The 21,706-nt window shown below is 34.9% G+C and overlaps 1 protein-coding gene across 3 annotated transcripts; it reads left to right on the top strand.

The window, feature by feature from the left end:
- The first annotated feature begins 19,738 nt into the window (after nucleotides 1-19,738).
- Nucleotides 19,739-20,874, top strand: LOC149226092 (uncharacterized). Of its 3 annotated transcripts, none has more exons than XM_089375213.1 (3): nucleotides 19,739-20,144; nucleotides 20,278-20,319; nucleotides 20,451-20,874. In XM_089375213.1, the coding sequence occupies exons 1-3, from the start codon at nucleotides 19,919-19,921 to the stop codon at nucleotides 20,525-20,527; spliced, it is 345 nt and encodes a 114-aa protein (XP_089231339.1). In that variant the 5' UTR covers nucleotides 19,739-19,918; the 3' UTR covers nucleotides 20,528-20,874. The 3 variants fall into 3 exon arrangements, with proteins under 3 accessions (XP_089231339.1, XP_089231338.1, XP_089231340.1); XM_089375212.1 differs by having other exon boundaries at nucleotides 19,741-20,144; nucleotides 20,431-20,872; XM_089375214.1 differs by having other exon boundaries at nucleotides 19,744-20,144; nucleotides 20,410-20,873.
- Nucleotides 20,875-21,706: the final 832 nt, after the last annotated feature.

Genomic DNA, 21,706 nt, shown 5'->3' on the forward strand with positions numbered 1-21,706 from the left:
AACAAAGACAATGATGTGGAAAAAATGTGTTTTTTAATTTATTTATCATTTTTAATTCATTAAAAGATTTAGGGTGGACTTCATTTACATGGTTCCCATTATAAACTGCCAATATCAATAAATTTTACAATATAAATAAGTGAATTTATAGTTTAGCCAAATTTTAGATATTTAAATACCTATCTATGGAGTGTTATATAGTTATATATATATGGAGATATCTATATTTTTAGTCTCACTATATATATATATATATATAATCGTTATTTTTATAAAATTATAAGATTTTATATTAATGTTAATAATATCAAATAATTTTGTTTAAAATGGTAATATTTGTAATAATTAATATAATATATAATTTATTTTAAAAATGATTAAGATGAAAAAATATTATAGTAAAAAATAAAAAGTATTGAAATGACACAATAGGATATAAAAAATGGTAAACACATTTTTTTATTATTATATATTTAAAATTTGCATAGTTGATTGTATACAATTGTCTTTAGATGATGGATTTGTGTTATCTAAAAAAAATAACATTAAAATTATAGATATTCTCATGTATTTAGAAAATGGATGTTTTAATTTATTTGCATTACAAACTACCAAGTTTATTAATAGAAACATAAATCTATAGCAACCAACTCAGCAAACACATAGGCTAAGGTTGTTATTCCCACCTAAAGAAAATTGAAATGTAATGAACGTGCATGCATTCTAGAACATATGTGAAATTTAAACAACACACGACTACTTTTTTCATATAGGTTGTTCTATTCTCTATATATTATTCAATATTATGTCATTTACAATGAAATTTCATTTCTTATCCTTACAAGCCCCTCTTATGGTTTGATACCATGTTACATTTTTATCACAAACACACAAGAATCTAACTGTGGAAAAGAAGCAACACCAACAATTACAAGCTTGAAAGAAAAGAGAAATAAGAGATAATGAGAGAGCAATTCGGATTATGACTCCAAGAGACAAATGGAATTTCTTCCCTTACATTGAATTCCATGAATATATATTTATGACACTCTCTTAGATAGAGAAACAATTTGCAATAGGTGTCTTACTAAGCGAATGCACATGTAAGAAAAAATAAACTCCCCATTAATTTTTATTAAGTAGCCCAAGAATGGAGTTAGCTAGTTAGAAATGTTGTTAGAGTCACAGATAGATTGGATATACCAAAATGGAATGAGATTTCAAGTAAGTATAACAAGCCAAGTTAAACATTGTTTCACTCTTAGAAAATAGGGTTTAACCCCTTATTAATCCTTGAAGGTATGACTCATTTGCAATGTGACCACTAATAGTTTAGCATTGACCATGACAAGTTATAATGCTTAACTTTATAAATAATTAAAAAAAAAAAAAACATTTTAATTTAAAATAATAATTTGTTAACATTTGATTGGATAAAAATTTGTATGTGTTATTTCAAAATTCTTGGCATATGTCCCATCTCATCCATGAATTTTTCTCACCTTGAGAATTAGTTAGTTTTCACGGAGATTATGCTTGGAATATTGTAACCTATTTAAAAAAAATGATAAAAATTAATATATATATGTGTTTTCTCCAATTCGAAATCATCACCAATATATGATTAACCTGTTAGTTACATTCTTCCTGATTTTTGAACTAAATATTCACACCCTTCAATGCAGGGACATTTAGAACTACCAAATCTAATTCTTATTTCTACTGAAGGAAAATTCTTGCAGTATTATGTTTTCTTTCTAAATGCTTCTCCAAGTAGTTGGAATAGTATTGTTAGTGAGCAATCTCAATTATTTCCATTTACAAGCCATTTTAACATTCGATTCTTTTGGCAAGGGTTATGCTAACAGAGGAAAATTTTGCAAGTAACCACAATCTAAAGTATTTTATAACCCATAATAGAATGACTATAATTTAACAGTTATTACAATAATGGACAATTTTTCATACAAACTACTGAACCAATCAATGTTCAGATTGAACCAATTTTTATGTGAACGACGGAAAAATGAACCTTCATGTGAGGCTCAAAGGATTTCTAATAATTTCATATATTTTCTTCAAACTATCTCACAAAGAAATAGAATCCTTCCTCAAAAATATAAATTTATTTGAACTATTGCTGCCAATTTTTATCTAATCGAAACATTTTAATTTTTTTGGAGTAACGGAGTTAATGCAGATTTCACAGTTACACTACTCTTACAAAAATAATCTCAACCATTGTCTCTTTTTTGCTGCGAGCAAACGCCGAACCTTCTAATTCATTAATACAAAAGAAAAATTACATATTGTACAAAAACCCAATTCTTTACAAGAACACGAGAAAAGGAATCCTTGCCAAAGTCAAAGACCCCCCACCCTACTATTGAAATCACCCTTCTTAAGAGAAGCTGACATGGAAAGGCTACAATAACCCCCACCCACTAGGGAAGTTCCGTACCAATACATTCCCTGAAGCCAACCAACTACCACAGACATCCACAACCGCCAGAAACCCACACCCCACAAGAGAGGGAAAATACACGCCAAACAGGCTTAATGTATAAAGCCCACCTGGCCCCACAAAACAAAACGATCTATCCCTATCGTTGATCCTGGCTGCTGGATCCAACGGCCAAGAATCATATCGCGCATCCGAACATGTCTGAAAGATAATGTGAGATCAAGGGCGGTATGTGAGTCAATCCCTCTGCCATGTGTCACAATCCCAATGGGATCGCTCCCGAAACTACGAAACCACAAACCACTCATGAGTCATGCGATCACCGTAGAGCTGACCTGGGCGTGGTTTTCAAACCTTAAAGCTGGACGGGGGAGAATACCTGCTGCCGAAAAAATCAATCTCCCTTTCTGTCTATACTTTCTATGGATCCTGTCCCCGATACTGAGCTTGCTTGTGAAAAGACCCATTAAATTGTCTTCCGAGAACCTGGGGACCCCATTCAACTGACTCTGGTAGAGAGTGAGACATAACATAGCTTGCCTTTCTGCCATATGCATTCAGATAGGTTGTGAAAATTCTTGCTAGATAAATCAATTCATGCTAGTCATCCGGGTCCGATAACGAAACACTTCTTTGTCTTCTGCAGCTTGTTCATCGCAGAGAGCCTTTAAATGGTTTTGAGGAATCTCCTGCCACTTGTTCGCCATCCCGCAATCTGCATTGTTCACCCCTTGGTTGGCCAGAAGGTCTGCTAGTTTATTGGTCGAACGTCGAACATGGTTGAAACTCAAAGTTCGAAGCCCCTGGAGGTGAACTTGGATTCTTTGGTAAACAAGGATTAGTTTCCATTGATTAGAAACTTTCTCCGGCCGTGTACCACAGTTGATTCTTTTCACAGAGTTAATGGTAATCTCCGAGTCCGCTTCCACAATGACATTTGAGCAATGGTTCTGGATCAAAAACTCTAGACATTAATCTAGAGCCATTAATTCTGCCATATTATTTGTGGCTTTGCCTAGATGATAGTGGAAGATAAAAATAATTCTGCCCTCATCATCTCTTAAAACTCCTCCAAAACTTGCTGTTCTCGGGTTGCCTTTTGAAGCCCCATCAATGTTGTATTTCAGATATCCTTTCGGTGGAGGTTTCCAAAACTCCTTCTCTATATCCATAGTTGTGTCCTTTCTGATTAGTCCTTGGGGAATAAGCCCTTTCATTCCCAATTGTCTGAGAATTCTCAGCTCAGACAAAGAGGGGGGATTTTTGGGGAGATTGCGAACTGTGGTACTAACTGTCTCCTGAAGCTGTTTCAGGATCAGTTCAAAAAGACGGTGAGGGGTGGACTTTTCATTTTTGAAAATTCTCTTGTTCCTTTCTTTCCACACATTCCAGATAATGAAGCTTGGCATGAAGGCCCAGGCCAGATTAATGAACTCATTCTCCGAATAGTTCACTCTCCACTTGTTTAGGGTATTAGTGATACTACTTCTGTCCCTATCTGACTGATGGAAAATGGAAGAGAAAGCATCCCATAACTAGGTGGTATAAGAGCAGCTATTAAGAATGTGCTCCATATTCTCCTCCTGCTCTTCACAAATCTGGCATCTGGATGGCCCCATAATACCCCTTTTCCTAATGTTGTCCCAGGTTAAAATTTTCTTATGATGAACTAACCACATGAAAAGCTTGATTTTCATCCAGCCTTGGTGCTTCCAGAGGTGCTGCCAGGTCTTGTCTGGGACACTGGAATCAAGCCCAAGGAGAATACTTTTAGCTTCCTTAAGATTAAAGGTGCCTTTATTGTTATTGCCCCATCTCAATTGATCCTGCCCCTCTGTAACTAAAATCATCCTTTGTTTAAGCAAGCTCCCAAGTGCCTCTGCTTTAATTTTAACAGGGCTATCATCGCTGCAGTCAATTTTTCTCCAGCTTCTCCACTTTCTTGAGGTTTGAGCAAGATCCCAGAAATCCTTAACTTTGTTTAACCCTTGGTGATCTGTTTCCTACTTGAGGCTAGCAAAATCCTCTATTAATAGCGTTGGTTCTTGTTGCCACTTGTCTTCCCAAAAGAGTGCAAGATCTCCTGCTCTGATTTCCCAGAAGCTGTTATTTTGAACTAGGCTTCTATTTTCCCAGGCTCTATTCTAGATGTGAGAACCTTTTAAATTACTAGACATTCTTATGAGATCCTTAGTGTGCCAAGAGTTGGCATATTTCTCTTTCCAGATTCTTGCCCACTAAGCTTTTGGCTCTTGAACCCAGCACCACCAAAGCTTGGCTCCCAGAACTTTATTAAGAATCTATTGATCATCCAAGCCTAGTCCTCCCTGTCTCTTGGGTTTACAGATTTTGTCCCAAGAGACCAGGGCCCATTTCTTCTTATTTTTTTCCTTACCCCAAAGGAAATCTCTTTGTATGCTCCTGAATTGCTCTAAAACACCTTTGGGAGCTGGGAGGGTAGATAACATGAAAATCGGGATAGATTGCAGGACCGCCTTTGTAAGAACCAACCTGCCTGCCAGGTTCAAGACCTGGAAGGTCCAATTTTTGACTTTGTCTTGCAATTTATTAAGCATCGGTTCCTAGATACTTTTGTGCATTGGTCTGGCTGTGAGAGGAATTCCCAAATACTTTGTGGGGAGGGAATCCCTTTGGAAGCCAAGAATTCTTGAAATGTTTCTCTGAATAGTAATGTTAGTGTTTAAGAAGAAGATTTTTGACTTAGAGAGATTGACTTCCATACCTGTAGCCAAGGCAAATTCCTTCAGGATTTGATTGTAGGTTGAAGCTTCTTTGACTGTGGGGAGTCCTTGTAGCATGGTGTCATCTACAAATTGTTGGTGAGTAAGAGCTTGACCATTCTCAGATAATTGAAGACCTTTGATTTTTCCCATTGCCTTGGCATGTTTAATGGCTCTTCCAAGTCCCTCCATCATAAGAATGAAAAGAAAGGGAGAGAGCGGATCTCCCTGCCTGAGGCCTCTAGAAGGAATGAAGATCTCTGAGGGAGAGCCATTCACCAAGATTGAAAAGCTAGAAGAGGTCACCAGAGCCATGACCCATCGGATCCAGTTGTGGTCGAACCCAAAAGCAATGACAAACTTTTTTATTTAGATCCAATTAACTTTGTCATAAGCTTTGGCTATATCCAATTTCATGATCATCCCCACTTGCTTTTTACTGGTAAGCGTGTGGACCACCTCATGGGATTGAATAATGTTATTTAAGATTTGTCTACCCTTCACATAACCTGATTGTTCCTCGGACACTAAAGAAGTAAGGAGAGGTTTAAGTCTATTAGCCACTACTTTGGAAATTATCTTGTAAACCACATTGCATAAAGCTATGGGTCTGTACTTGTCTGTAGTTTGAGCTGAGTCCTGTTTGGGGATCAAGGAGATGAAGGAAGTGTTGAGGGCTTTTAGGATCGATTTGCTGGTCCTACAGTCCTCCACCACATTCAGAATATATTGTTTGACAATATGCCAACAAGCTTTAAAAAAATCCACATTGAAACCGTCCGGACCTGGTGCTTTGCAGTTCTTCATGTCTTTGAGAACCTCGCTGACTTCCTCTTTAGTAACAGGTCTGTTGAGGTTAAAATTGTCCTCTCTAGACACCAACTTAGGGATATTCCTTGTAATTTCCTTGATGGATTGATCCCTATTTGGATTGTTTTCTCGGGTGATGTTTCGGAAATACTGAACAAGCACAACTTCAATATTCTTATGGGTGTTCTGGAGCTTTCCATTCTCATCCTTAATCATAGAGATTATGTTGTGTGCTCTGTTAGCCATAGTGGATCGGTGGAAGAATCTTGTATTCCGCTCTCCTTCCTTGAGCCATTGAACCCTGGACTTTTGCCTCCAGAATGTTTCCTCTTGTTTGCATAAATTTTCCCATTCTTGGTGATGCTTATCAGCCTGCTCACTTTTGACTTTATCAAAGCCGTCTTTGATCAGTGCCTGGTTGAGTTCCTGTATTTTGATTTCCAATGATCTTTTGTTCACAAAAATGTTACCAAAATCCTTCTTGTTCCATTCTTTTAGCCTGAACTTGACATGCTTTAGTCTTTTATGAAGGATGTACATTTTTGAGCCCTGGAATTGCAAGTCTTCAAACCACCATTTTTCGATGTTACTGATGAAATCTGGGTGGGAGAGCCAAATATTCTCGAATCTGAAAGGCCTGTTCCTGGGAGTAATCAAACCCTTGATTTCCAATTGAATCAGCCAGTGATCAGAACCTCCAAAGGGAAGGACTTTTGTTGTTATTTCTTTATCTGTAAGCATAAGCTCCTCTGATATCATGAACCTGTCCAATTTAGAGGCTACCTGTGCCTCACCTCCTCTTTTGTTGTTCCAGGTAAAAAGGCCATTGCTCAGTTCTGAATCAACCAATTTCATATCATCTGTGAAAGCTTGGAACGCTAAGGAGTCTTTGTTTAGCACTCTGGTGCCTCCCTTTTTTTCTGAAAGAGATTTGATCATATTAAAATCCCCTCCTATGATCCAAGGAATCCCAGCCTGTCTGTTCCTGAGATCCATTAGGGATTCTAACAATTTGAGTTTGTCATCTATTCTTTGAGGACCATAAACATTTGTGACCAGGAAGGTTTTTGGATCCCCCACTGGTTGAATGACCACTGATAAGTAATTTCTAGATGCTTCTGCATCTGTTATACTGATTTTCTGGGGATTCCAAAGAGTTAGAATGCCCCCCGCTGTGTTTTCAGCTTTAACCTCTAGGAACTCAAATCTATTGAGCCATTTGTTATGAATTTGTTTTATTTTCTGAATGGAACATTTTGTTTCCTGGATGAAGATAAGATCCGGCATTTCCTGTTTCATTCTATGACTAAGCATTCTTTGTTTTCTTTTACTACCTAGACCTCTGATATTCCATGATGTGAACTTCATATTTAAAGATTTGTAAAGGAGTAACTGGTTAGGTCTTTCATCTTACCCGAGTCTATCATTAACTTTCCACACTCCATCAAGAGGTCCTTCTACTTTTTCCTGCCCCTTTTCTTTCCTGCATTTCTAGTGGCTACTCCTGGAGTTGATTTCATTATTTTCACACCTCTGTATTCCTGCTTTTCAATGGTTTTTCCTTTAGCTAATCCTCTTTCCTGAGTTTTCCATAAGAACAGCTGCTGAATTTTGTTGCAGTCTTCTTGGGGTAGTGAATCTATCCCTCCCATGGATCCCTGCATCAAGAACCCTTCCAGATCTAGATGTTCCTTGTCTAGAATTTCCTGAAGTTCATGATCCTCCAGATCTGTTTCACTCTGGGTCATTTCCTGATCCATCTCTAGTTCTGTTTCACTCATTATAGTTTCTTTCTTATTATCAGTCTCTTGTGTTGGGTAGCAGTTTTCTTTCTTTTCCGTTTCCTTTTCATTAGGGCCGTCCTCCATAGATAGGTCTTCATTTGCCATTTCTTCATTATCTTCCAGTGCTTGATACCTATTTTCACTGACCTTTTGACCCTCATTATGAAGTTGCTTTGATCCTTTTTTGTCGCCTTTTCCTCTGCTTGTAACTTTCTGGAATCTATCTGTGTCCTTCATTTCCTTAGGTTTGCCCTTTTTGACTGCTTGACTAAGAGGGCAATCCCTGACAAGTGTCCATGTTCATGACATTTACGACATTTGAACGAGATATGCTCATAGTCTATGGTTTGCACCCATTACTCACCAAAAACTTCCAGGATGACTTCATCCGGTAGAGCTCCCGATAGATCCATTTCTACACAGATCCTTGCATAGGAAGTATATTTGCCTCTTCTTATGGCTTCCGAAGCTTTGACAAAACGCCCTAGTTTGTTGCCAATGGCAGCAAGCGATTCAGTTTGCCAATAATCAAGAGGTAGAGAATAGAGCCTTACCCAGACAGGTACTGAAGTGAAAGTTTCCCGCTCTGGAACAAAGTTCATCATCCAAGGCCGCATATAGAGGCCAGCTGCTGCATAAAAGTAGGGTCCTCCTTTGAATATTTTGTCTTTGTCTTCGATGTTTGTGAACACCACAGTGAAAAATCCTTTTGACCCAAGATGAAGGTCTATACTTCCTTTGGGTTTCCAGTGATACTTGATCCATATATGTAAAGCCTTTTCCGTGGGCCATAATCCCATAAACTTGCAGATTATAGCGTAGGTCCCCATATGTTCCATGTGTGCCTGCAGAGCAGGATCGTTTAGCACTACTCTAGGAGTAATCTCCATTTTGGGTCTGCACGGTCCCTTTTGTTTATTGTTCCTTGTTCCGTGGCTTTTGTCTTCTTCCTCCTTGTCTTTAGTGCTGACATTTTCCTTGGTCCTGCCCCCATCTGTCTCCTTTTCATTATTACTCTTTACCTCTTCCCCAGAATCTCTGACTTTACCCAGAGGAGATTTACCTCTGCCGGCAATGATGCATTTGTAGGAGGGAGGGGAGCTGCCTCCTCTGTGGTCCTCCATTAGGAGTGAGCACTGAACCTCTTCGAAACCCTGGCTGCACGTTTTTCTCTCGCTCCCCAATTTTTTCCCTTCTCGCAATAACAATCGTCGTCATAATCTCAACCATTGTCATCAAAGTTTTGTAATCTTATTATTCAGCCATCCAAGAGAGCCATAAGAAGATAATTGAAATCTTCATTTGTCAAATATGGCTTGAAATCGTTATATGATTTTTTAAAAATGTGGGTTGATTATTTTTTGTAAACACCTTGGAAACAAAAGGAAATGTTGTCTTTAAAGGTATTTGCATGCTACCAATTGAAATACTCTTTCAGAGAGGAAATGTTGTCTTTAAAGGTATTTGCATGCTACCAATTGAAATACTCTTTCATAGAGACAGACAATGATATTCATGTCCACGCATTGTTTATACATGGATATGGTCGTCAATAGGCATTTTCACTGTATTTTATTTTCTAGCTTACTCATTGTCCATTGTAGTAACTATGGTTTATTATCTTGAAAAAATGATATAATATTATAATAATTTATTTTAAAAAAATAAGTAATCATTTTTTTCAATATAAGAATTGAGTGTCCATTGTAGTAACTATGGTTTATTATCTTGAAAAAATGATATAATATTATAATAATTTATTTTTCAAAAAATAATTAATCCTTTTTTTTCAATATAAGAATTGAGAGTGATAATATAGCATGTAAATGAATAAAATAAAAACATACTAATCAAGTAAAATATTATAAAGGTTTAATCAACCTAAATCTTGAAAAGAAAGGTGGTTTCTTTATCTTGAATAAAATAAAGAAGAAAATAGGCATTGCTAAAATAAGAATAAATTCTTTAGATTTCCTTAGTAAAGCTTGGTATTGGCTAATTCCTAAACAGCTATATAACACTAAGAGGTTTTAAAAAACACTTTCTCTCAAATTATCCACATTATACTCACATTAAATTTAAATTTCAAAATATATACAAACAACAATGACCAATGGCAATGGAAAAGACTATGTTGCCTTGTTGCACTTGTTAAAAGTGCACTTATTCTTTAAAAAATAAGAATTTACCAATGTTAATTTAAGAGCCTATAATTTTGGCAACCCATAAAATTACATATTATACATGTGAAAAAAATGTTTATATATATATATAAATAAACATACCATAAAAAAATAAAAGCAAATAAAATGCTTTTTAATTTTTTAATATATTTTTTGATTGGGTTTACTTTATAGTGTTACTAATATATATATATCTATATATATATATATATATGCACATCAACATCTTGTACATTATATATATCTATATTATTGATAATACTTCTATCACTGTGTGTAAACTATATCATATATTTTTAATAATATTTTATCATTATATTATATTTATTTTGTCATTGATTTCATTTATCATCATTATTAAAAAAATTTATCTTCCATTTTCTACTTCAAATAATGATGGGTGTTCTAAGGTTTTTTCATAGTTGTTTTATTTATTTATTTAAATTCTACATGGCTCTTCTTAAAAAAAAATTGGATTTGTGATTTTAAACTTAGATGGTAATTTGTGTCTTTTTCATTTTCATAAAAAAGTTAATGTTAATACTTATTATTTTTCTTTCAACATTCACATGAATTCAATAATAGTCTCTTCATACTATTATTATGACCACAATTTCAATTCACAATTTATTTGCACAAAGTGCACGTGATTTAGCTTTCTCCTTTTCTCTATACTTTTTGGATCACAACTACTTTATTATTCTATACAAATATATTCTACGATAAATTTTATGCTACCAAGGAAAAGGACATGATAACCTCACAACTAACTCTAAGGCCCACACATTGTCATAGATGTTTGGACAATAAGAGATAATTTACGTACAATTTTTGTTTTCATATTAGGTAAGGATATTGATCATAAGAATTAGTTTAAGTAAACTTGCTCTTCTATATTTGATAAAAGAATAAATTGAACCTTATAAATTTTTTGTTCTAATTTTATTAAACAACCTTAATTAAACTAGTCCAAACTCTTTCTTGCTCCACAAACAATAACCTAGCTTCTCAACCAAAATTTTATTGAAATATAAATTGAATGACTTAGTCTATGACTTAAAACCTCCCTAGGACAAACTCCAAACTCTTCATTACATTAATATATAAAATGGTTGGGTCTGGAAGTATCCTAGCTATATAACCCCAATTAATCTCTCTCTAACTTAAACTCTTCATTATGTTGATATACAAATTTGATGGCTTTAGTAGTTGATGTAAGGGCATAGACCCCATCCCAAATAAAATATGATTTTCTAAATCTTCCATAAGGGAAATGTGGAATCTAAAGGAAGACGACACAGTTTCCTCTAAAATAAATGTAAATTTTAATTAATTAGAAGCCTCTAGAAGGCATTTTCCGGTAGAGGAGGAGATTCCTCATTCTTTAGGCTTGTTTTCTTTATGTATAAGCCACATGTGAAATGCCAGGGAGTAGCCATTACAATGTAGAGATAAGGACAAAAGGTCGTCATACCCTCAGAGGCTGTACCCTCTAACGAAACCTCTTTCTTTTAATCAAAGTATTCCTATATTCGAAATATGTGGGTGTATGTGTTTAGTTTTGTACAAACTCTATATTGATATATTTCCATGTTTTTGTTAGTAATGGTGAAGATAACTCCAGAGAAGTCGAATGTATGAGAGTGAAAACCGCATGACATTGTATTATTGGGCCTCAGTCAGAATAGAGGGTGGATCAGTGCCAAGACCACAAGGAAGCTCTGCATGATAACCCTCAAGCTCGTGTGAGGATTTTTGGTAGTCCAGTGTTCAAGCCATGATGCCAAATAAGTGGTGAATGTTTAAGCCACTCATCACATAACCTATTGCTAATGATTAGGATGAGTAGTTGACCAATCTGAACTTTGACTCAGGGCAAGACCCACTTAGCTGGTCAGGCCAAGCTCTGGTTGAGACCAACCTCAAAGAAACAAGTGGGGACTGAACCCCGACCTCGCGATCAGCCCATGGTGTTAGACCCTAATGTGGTCGACCAATCATACAAAAAAAGGAAACGGTGAACAATCCTGACCCCGACCTCAAGTGGGATCCACGAGGTTGGGATTTGGTTTAGTCGAGACCAAAAAGGTTGGATTGTAGAGTATAGGTGGAGTCGACCTTGTCACCCCCGAATATGGAGGTTGAATTTAGGATTGTCGGTTGTTAGACAACACTAGCATGGAAGAAATTTTGGGATTGGAGAAGTGTGAGTTTCATTGTTGTACAAATAGTCGAGAGATAAAGTTTTTGTGGACCCATAACCCGCAGGCCTATGGAATTGAATCCATTTAGGGATGGAATTGATTAACCCAAGGTTGAATATTCATCAAGTGGTATTATATTTTAGGAAGAAGGGAAGATTTCCGGTAGAAGAGAAATTCTTTTTGCGGTTGGGTAGAAGTTATGCCGCAATTCCACCACTGTGGCTATGGGTAGGGTTGTCGAGGAGGGGTGTCAAGCAAGCACACAACAACCAAACTATCAGAGGAAGCTCGAGAGGTTCCAAGGAGGTGAACCAGGATGCGAAAAGGCTGAGCTAGAGGAGGAGAGTCCATGAGGTGTTAGTGGAGGCTCAGTTGTAGCTCACTATTAAGCATGAGAAGAAGCTTAGAGATATATGCAAAGGAGGAACGCAGACCGAAGTGAGAAGAACGAGACACAACAATGAAGGCACATGATTAGGGGATCATGAATATTTTCAAGTGCAGGAATATGATGCAAGGGCATAGACCCTACACCAAATCTAATATAATTTTTTGAAGCTTCCAGAAGGGCAATGTGGCAGCCAGAGGAAGAGGACATGATTTCCTCTAAATTAAATGTAAATTTTAGTTAATTAGAAGCCTCTAGAAGGCATGCACTAATAGAGGAAGAGATTCCTCGTTCTTTAGGTTCTTTTGGTTTACGTATAAGCTTCAAGCGAAATATCTTGAAATATCAGGGAGCGTCTAGTACAATGTAGAGATCAGGACGAGAGTCCATCAAGACCTAAGAGGTCGTAGCCTATAATTTAACTTATTTCTTTTAATCAAAGTATTCCTACATTCAAAATATATTAGTGCATGTGTTTATTTGTATACAAACTCTGCTCTGTTGATATCCTGCCACATTTTTTTTAGTAGGGGCAAAGAGAACTCTAGAGAAGCTGAACCTACAAGAGTGACAACCACAAAACATTGTAGTATTATGCTGAAGTTGGAATAGAGGATGATTCAGTGGTAGAACCATGAGTTAGCTTTGCAAGATAACCCTCAAGCTTGTGTGACGATTTTTTAAGATCCAGTGTTCAAGACACGAAGCCAAAAAAGTGGTGAATGCTTTAGTTACTTGTCACTTAAACCATTTCCAATGAATAAGTCGAGTGGTCGTCCAACCCAACCTTCAACTCATAGAATGACCAAGTTAGTTGGTCGGACCCTATTCTCGTCGAGACCAATGGCAAAGAAACAAGTCGGGACCGACCCTCACCCTTGCGATGGATCAATGGGGTTGCACCCTCAAGTGGTCAACCAATTGCACAAAAAAATTAAATGGAGAACAGTCACGACCCTCAACCTAAGGTGGGACCCACAAGGTTGGGCTTTGGTTTAGTCGGCAACAGGGATGGAATTTGACAGGAAACTTTCCCATTATGGGTGATTTATCGTCAAATACAATTCAAAATTTTACAAAGTCGTCAAAATCTTTACTTGATATTAGGAAAGGTGCTAGAAAAATGTGAAAGCCGTCAAATTTGACGGGTGACTCTGTTTTGAAATTCGAACCCTAGTCAGCACCGAAGGAGTTGGCTCAAGGAGTATAGGTGGATTCAACTTGGTCAAGCCAAAATGCGGCCTGTGTTGGAGGTTGAAGTGAGGATGGTCGATTGTTAGACAACACTGACATGGAAGAAATTTGGGGATTGGAGAAGTGTGAGTTTCATTGTTGTACAAATGGAAAAGTGAGAAAGGTTTTGTGGGCCCATAACCCACAGGCTTCCAAAATTGAAGTTATTTGAGGATGAAATTGGTAAACCCCAAGTTTGACCATCATTAATAGTAATTGAGCTATATAACCCTAATTAATGAAGTAGTATGATTTCTGTTAGAAGTGTGACCACTCACTTTCATAACTTGATTTTTTTTCCTCAATTCTATATTTATTATGGATAAAAAATGATCAAATTCCTTAAAGTAGAACACTTTTGCAATTTTTTTCAATTTGAAAAAATTTGAAAAAAATATATATGACAAAGGAGGAATTAAAATGAATTTATATTGATTTTTAATGAAATGTTTCATAAAGAACTATGCACTCTTTCCAATAATAAACTAGAAAATATTAAAATATTAAAAATAATATTAAAATATTTTTAGATTTTCAATGAAATGATTTGATTTTTTCTTTTTTTGTGTTTGCATTCTACAACCCGGTATGAAGGATATTTTATTTTATTTTATTTTTCTTCTTCTTTTTTGCATTGAGAGACACATTCTACAATCGACGACGAGATTGTGTAAATTTGTTCGTCTATCCACAAAGTTTAAATTTTCGCTAATGTTGAACAAAATAAAAATCTAAATAATCATACAAAACATGTAAATAATGTCGGTTTGAAATTAGCAAACTTTCATTATCTACAAAAAGTCACAAAGACTATAAATCAATTTCCTTAAAAATATCTAATAAACTGGTAAATATGGACTTGAAAACAAAAATTAGTTTCTTTAAAAATGTCTAATACACTGGTAAATATAGACTTAACCGTTATTTTACACCATTTAAATAAAACAGAAAGTTCAAAATTACCTTAAAAGGTTCTGAACTCATACTTCCTTTTTCTTCTTATGTTTTGGAAACTCTAACATTAGACATTATTATCATTAACAATAAAAATTAGTTTCCTTAAATATGTCTAATAAACTGGTAAATATGAACTTAATCGTTATTTTACGCCATTTAAATAAAATAGTAAATTGAAAGTCACTTTAAATGTTCCAAACTCTTACTTCCGTTTTTTTTTTTTTCCTTTTCATGTTTTGGAAACTCCAAACATTAGACATTATTATCATTACTATTTTTCTTCTTATGTTTTGGAAACTCTAACATTAGACGTTATTATCATTACTATTGGATAATTTGTATTTTTTGGATTTGTATATTTGTATACGCAGGTTTAGGTATTGGTGGGATTCAATTCATTTTGTTTTTTATCTAATCTTTATTTTTTTAGAGTTTTTACACTATTGCATTTTTAATTATACATTTATTTTAAGTTGATATATTAATTATTTCAGGTTTAGGTTTAGTTTCTTAAATGAAATTAAAAAGGTTAATTCAATATAAAGAATTGAAAATTTTGCTCCAATTTTTTTTAATATTTCTTTTAATTAAAGATTTCTAAAATAAATGTTTAAAAAGAAAACTATATTTTATGGATATATTCAAATCTTTAAAGACACATATATATTTCTTTTAATTAAAAATTTGTAAAATAAATCTTAAAAAAAAAAAAACCATATTCTATAAATATATTCAAATTTTTAAAAACATATTTTCACTCACCATTGTCGTCAAATAAGTTATATTCAAATTTTTAAAAACATATTTTTACTCACCATTGTTGTCAAATAGGTTACTTCTTGGATTGTTTTTCTCTACGGAGATTGCGAGACTGTTTTTTGGTACTATCCAAAAAAAACAAATAACAACACACCAATACAATCTAACGAAATATAAATTAGTTTCCCTAAGATTATGCGGAAAATATGAGTTAAACAATTTTCATGAGCTACAAAAGTCACAAAGACTATAAATTAGTTTCCTTAAAAATATCTAATAGAGTGGTAAATATATACTTAACAATAAAAATTAGTCTCCTTGGAAATGTCTAATAAACTCGTAAATATGTACTTAATAGTTATTTTATACCATTTCAAGAAAATAAAAAGTCCATAAGTTACCTTAAATATTCCAAACTCTTTCTTCTTTTTTTGGTTGAAATGGTTGAAAATTCTAACATCAGACATTATTATCTTTACTACCCGAAAAATATTTTTTCGGGTATTTTTTGGATTTGTATATTTGTATGTATTTGTTACCATTGCACCATTTTTTTCACCTAATTCCAAATTTCTTTTTTATTTTAACTTTTTACAACATTCTATTTTAATTATATAATTATTTTCAAGTGATATATTAATTTCTTTAATTTTAAGTTTAGTTTTTTAAATCAAAATAAAAATATTTTCAACATAAAGAATCGAAAATCTTACTCCAAAATTTTTTAATATATTTTTTAGTTAAATAATTTTAAAATGAATCTTTAAAAGGAAAATAATATCCTATAGATATATTAAAATCTTTAAAAACTTAAATATTTCCAGTCAAATTTGTGATGTTTGCAAATAGTAAATTGATGTAATTTTACTATAAATTTTGTTATCATTCCATATAAAAAAAACATCATTAAATCTAATATAATATTGGAAGATTAATATTCATTTTATTATTATTAAATCTAATATTGATATTGATATATTATAATATTAATATTATTAAATTTAATAGGATTAACTCAATATTAAATTTGTTATATTTTGATATATATTAATATATCGTGATTAAAATATATTAACTTTAGATATATATGGGAGGGAAGAACAAAGAAATAGAGTAATAGAGGTGGAGAGATAAAGGGAGTGAGAGGACTTGAGAGCGAGGAGGAGAGAGGGAGGGATAGAGAGATGGAGTTGGAAGGGGAGAGAGGAAGGGAAGAGGAAAGACATAGAGAGAGAAAAGCTGAGAGAGAGAGAGAGGGAGTGGCAAGGGAGAGACAGAGAGAGTGTGTGTTTTTTGGGGTGAGATAGAGAGACAAAGAAGGAGAGATGGAGAGAGAGAGAGAGAGGGAGAGAGAGAGAGATGAGGAGCAGAGACAGAGAGAGGTGGGAGAGAAAGGGAGAGAGAGGAAGGGAGAGAGTGAGGAAATGGGAGAGAGGGAGGTAAGAAGAAAGACACAAAGAGATAAAGGTGGAGAGAGAAAGAGAGGAGGTGATAAGGGAGATGGAGAGGGAAGGAGAGAGGAGAGGAGGGAAGAGATATAGAAGGGAGGAGAGGGGGAGAGAAGTGGAAGAGAGAGGGAGAGGGAGTGAAAGATAGATGGGTATGGAGAAAGAGTGTGTATGTTTTGGGGGCAATATAGAGAGGCAGAGGGAGAAAGAGATATAGATGGAAGGTGAAGGGAGGGAATAAGAGAGAGATAGAGAGAGGGAGAGATAGTAGTTATGGAGAGAGAAAGCGTGTGTTTGGGGGGTGATATAGAGAGACAAATAAGGGGATATGGAGGGAGATATAGATATAGATGAGGGGGGAGAGGGAAGAATATTTCTTGCACTAGACACATTTATTTTAGTGTAGATGGTGATTTATAATCCTATTTGATTGTTCACACTAAAGGAGGTAAATTGAAGGAGAGGGGAGAGGAGGAATGAAGAGGGAGAGAAGTAGAGGGTTGAGAGAAGGGTAAGAAAGAGTGACGGAGACACAAAGATGGAGGGGGCATAGAGGGGGAGAGAGGGAATGAGAGAAGGAGGGAGATGGTGATAGGGTTGGTGGGCGAAGAGAGAGAGAGAGAGAGAGTGGTGGTGGGAGAGACAGGGAGGTAGGAGATAGGAAGAGATAGGAAGAACGAGGGAGAGGACTTCAGAGAGAGGAGGAGAGAGGGAGGGAAGAAGAAATACATAGAAAGAGAAAAGTGGTGAAGGAGAGATAGAGTGACAAGGGAGAGAGGGAGAGAGAGTGTGCATGTTTTGGGGTAATATAGAGAGACAAAGAAAGAGAGATGGAGGGAGATATAGATATAGATGGAGGTGGGAGAGGGAAGAATATTTGTTGCACTAGATGCATTGATTTCAGTGTAGATGGTGATTCCTAATCCTATTTGATTGATTGCACTAAATGCATTGATTTCAATATAGATGTTGATTTCCAATGATATTTGATTACTTGTAATCAATGCATTGATTTTAGTGTAGATGTTGATTTCTAATCCTATTTGATTGCTTGCACTAGATGTATTGATTTTAATGTAGATGTTGATTTCTAATTCTATTTGATTTCTTGCACTAGATGCATTGACTTCAGTGTAGATGTTGATTTCTAATTCTATTTGATTTCTTGCACTAGATCCATTGATCTCATTGTAGATGTTGATTTATAATCCTATTTGATTTCTTGCATTATATGTATTGATTTAAGTGTAGATGTTGTTTTCTAATCCTATTTGATTGCTTGCATTAGATGCATTAATTTCAGTGTAGGTGTTGATTTCTGATTTGATGTAACTAGATGTATGATTGTACATTAATTTTAAAGTGATTGGATTAGCATTGTGCATTGATATCAATGTAAGTACAAAAAAATTATTGACAATGTGCATTGATTTTTGTGTTATAGTAATTCAATTTATCAATATTGGAGAGAAGGAGAGAAGGTATGATGTTTACTACAATAGCTTGAGTTAAAGATTTGAATGGTTTACGATTTCAACTGCAACTTTCATATAATTGATATGAAAAGATGAGATGACTAACAGGGGTAACAATAAAATAGTAGAAGAAAATAGTTTGAGATTGACAATAAAGACTATTTGTACTTGAATACATTCTTATTATTCACATTTTCTACCATTCAACACTATTACATTGCCGCTTTGCATTGAAAAACATTATTTTATCATTTTTCATCATTAAAGTTATTAACAATATCTATCATCTCAACAAACTGAAGTAATTGAGCAAATTTAAATTTAAAATTATTATTGAAGACAGGGACACTATTGAGAAGTAATTAGTTGTCAAAAGTTGTGATACATAAAATTAAGTGAAATAGATCTGGAGTATCAATCCTCCTACAAACTTGACAAGATTGTCTCCCTTCTTCATCACCAACTAATTACTAATAGACAATCACCTATATAGAAATATAACAAAACAACTATAACATTCACAAACATTACCATCTAAATCCAAACATATGAATACAAAAACATATGAATACAGAGGTGCAAACCGTTTAAGGAAAACAACCTATATTAAATTAAAGAAGAAAATGATATGGTTATGTCAAGCAAAGAAAACATAATGTAAATTTCAAAATATGAAGCTTATCTCAAACATATACAAAATAATGATAATCTAAAAATGTGACATTGTTAACCAACCTAGACCATCTAACTCTAGATCTATCATGTGCTGAGAGGGATTAAATCCCTTAAGGTGCAAACCTGGAAGGTATCTGCCATCTAACTCTGGATGTATCATGTGCCTTAGGGATCAAAATCCCTCAAGGTGCAAACGTGGAAGATTTACACCTTGAGGGATTTGATCCCTTTCAACACATGATAGATCTGAAAGATGCAAACGTGGAAGATTTACACCTTAAGAGATTTGATCCCTCTCAATACATGATAGTTCTCAAGTTAGATGATTCTTGTAACATATACCATCGCTCATCGCTCAAAACATATGATAATAAAAAAATAATTAAAGGTATCACATGTTAACCTTACCTGCACAACGGCTGAGATATTTCCTGAGATATATGATTATCAATATGTGAAAATTAAACGTTGTCGCTCTATGGTTTAATAACCATTACCCGTATGATTTTGCATTGATACCACTATACCAAGCATAATAATTTCTGCTAGAACATATCTAATGTATTTAATATATTAATATATATTCAGGTTGATTTCCTGAATCTACCGACCTCCCTTCAGTCCTTAGCTTGTACGCGCCTGCAATTGCATTTAAGTTTTGGTTAAATGACCTAGCTGGTTAGCAATCTAACGCCGCCAGCTGCCAAGCGTTCACCCTCTCTGGTTGCCAAGTGGTTTCCTCAGCACCATTGATGTGAGGATTGTGATCTGACGGTCCTCCTTGATCAAAGGGAATTATGGCTAACCACCAATTATCCTGCCTTTCTCGTTTGTTCATTTGCTCGAAGCCAGATCCCGGAATACCGCTCTGCAAAATCCTAACTCAGCTGAGGTTGCGTTATGGAAGCTGGGTTTCGTCTCTCCGACTCTATGGAGCAGTGAATCCAACAAGAGCGTTCAGCCCATCCGCTGTCACAGCCAGACATTACCAACTGTTGCCAGAATACTGCCTTCCAGGCTCAGGTAGGACATAATTTGATACAGTTCAGGTTTATTTTTCATGCACCTCGTAATATCTGAGTACACTTGTTTTTTGTCTAAACTAATGCTCATCTTTTACAACTGGCTGCACGTACTGCGACTTCTGCGATTTCAGATGTGTCTGGCACCGAGGAAACACTCAAACACTCCGATATAGGTAAGGTGTTCGAGTCCTTGGTATTGGCCCTTTCAAATTTATTTTACATTCTTGTTTGTGGCGCGGAGCTTCCTTGACATTTGGTTGCAGGGTTAATCCTATAACTGACAGCCTGGATGGGGTTCTTCCAGTTGCAGCACACTCAACGACAAGAGGAAACCTGCGTTTCCTTGTGGTTCAGAGGAATGGTGTGAGTGCCTCTCTTTAGAATGGCTTGCCTCCAATGCGTGCCCATTGAATTGGGTAGTTCGTTTTCTGTTTTGTCTTCAAAAAGGACTTATTTAAAAGATTGTGTTTGTAATTAAAATATGGATTGAGAAATCCCTACTATAGTAGGACGATATGCACATTTTGAAGGTTCTGCCTCTGCTAATTCCTTGCTTGACTTCATACTAACCAAGGACTTGGTTTATCTGCTCGGTTAGCCTTTAAATGTTATTGATTCGGTTTGCCTTTAAATGTTATTAATTATTCCCATGATTGTTATTATTGTACATACTTGCGGAGTTGCAAATCTATTTATTCCACATAAGCTTTGTTAGCGGCGTGGCAAGGTGGTTCTCGTATATTTGAAGCCTTTTATATTTTCTTAATATAAATCTATGTCGGTTTTTTTTCTCTGAAAAAAAAAAAATGGTCTTGCTTAGCATTTTGCTTAGCCATTGGATTTTGCTTAGCCATTGGTTCCCTGTAGATTACATACTATAGTCTTTCATCTCAATAGGACTCGCCGAGGAATAAATTTGGGTTAGAATAGTCAGGTTTTATACTTATTACTGAGCAACGCTAATCCCTCGTTCAGAGGTTCTTGAAGTTCTGGGGAAGGGGTGAATTTCATTTGAAAATTTGACACGGTTTTCTTTCCTTTTTTAATCTTAGTTTTTCTTTTCTTGTTAGCCCGAATGTGTATTTAGTGTTCTTTACTCGTTCCTGGGTTGTATTCCAAATAAGATTTTAACCCTTACTAAAACAGTGGAAATTATTCCTCTTTCAACAACTTAAGGAGATTATGGAGCTAGGTGTTCGAAACAATCAATTATTTTTCTTTATTTTTATTTGGGAACATCTCTAAGTAATCATTCATACTTTCTTTACTGTAGAACAGTCTTGCCTTCATTTCAAAACAATCTTTATTTACTCAAAAGTAATTTCAATAATATCGTGAATTTACATAACAATCTTTATTTACTCAAAAGTAATTTCAATAATATAGTGAATTTACATAACTTTATGCATCTTTCAAGACAGTCTTGATTTACACAGAAAGTAGTTTCAGTTTATAACAATTTTACATAATACTGTGTATACTTCAAGACAATCTCAGTAACAAAACAGTTCACATAATTCTAAGTAAACTTCAAGACAATCTTTCTTCTTTTCAGAAAGT

Source organism: Pinus tabuliformis, chromosome J (assembly GCF_031772625.1).
Source record: "Pinus tabuliformis cultivar Carrire ecotype Pingquan chromosome J, CPIR1, whole genome shotgun sequence".
Taxonomy (NCBI): Eukaryota; Viridiplantae; Streptophyta; class Pinopsida; order Pinales; family Pinaceae; genus Pinus; species Pinus tabuliformis.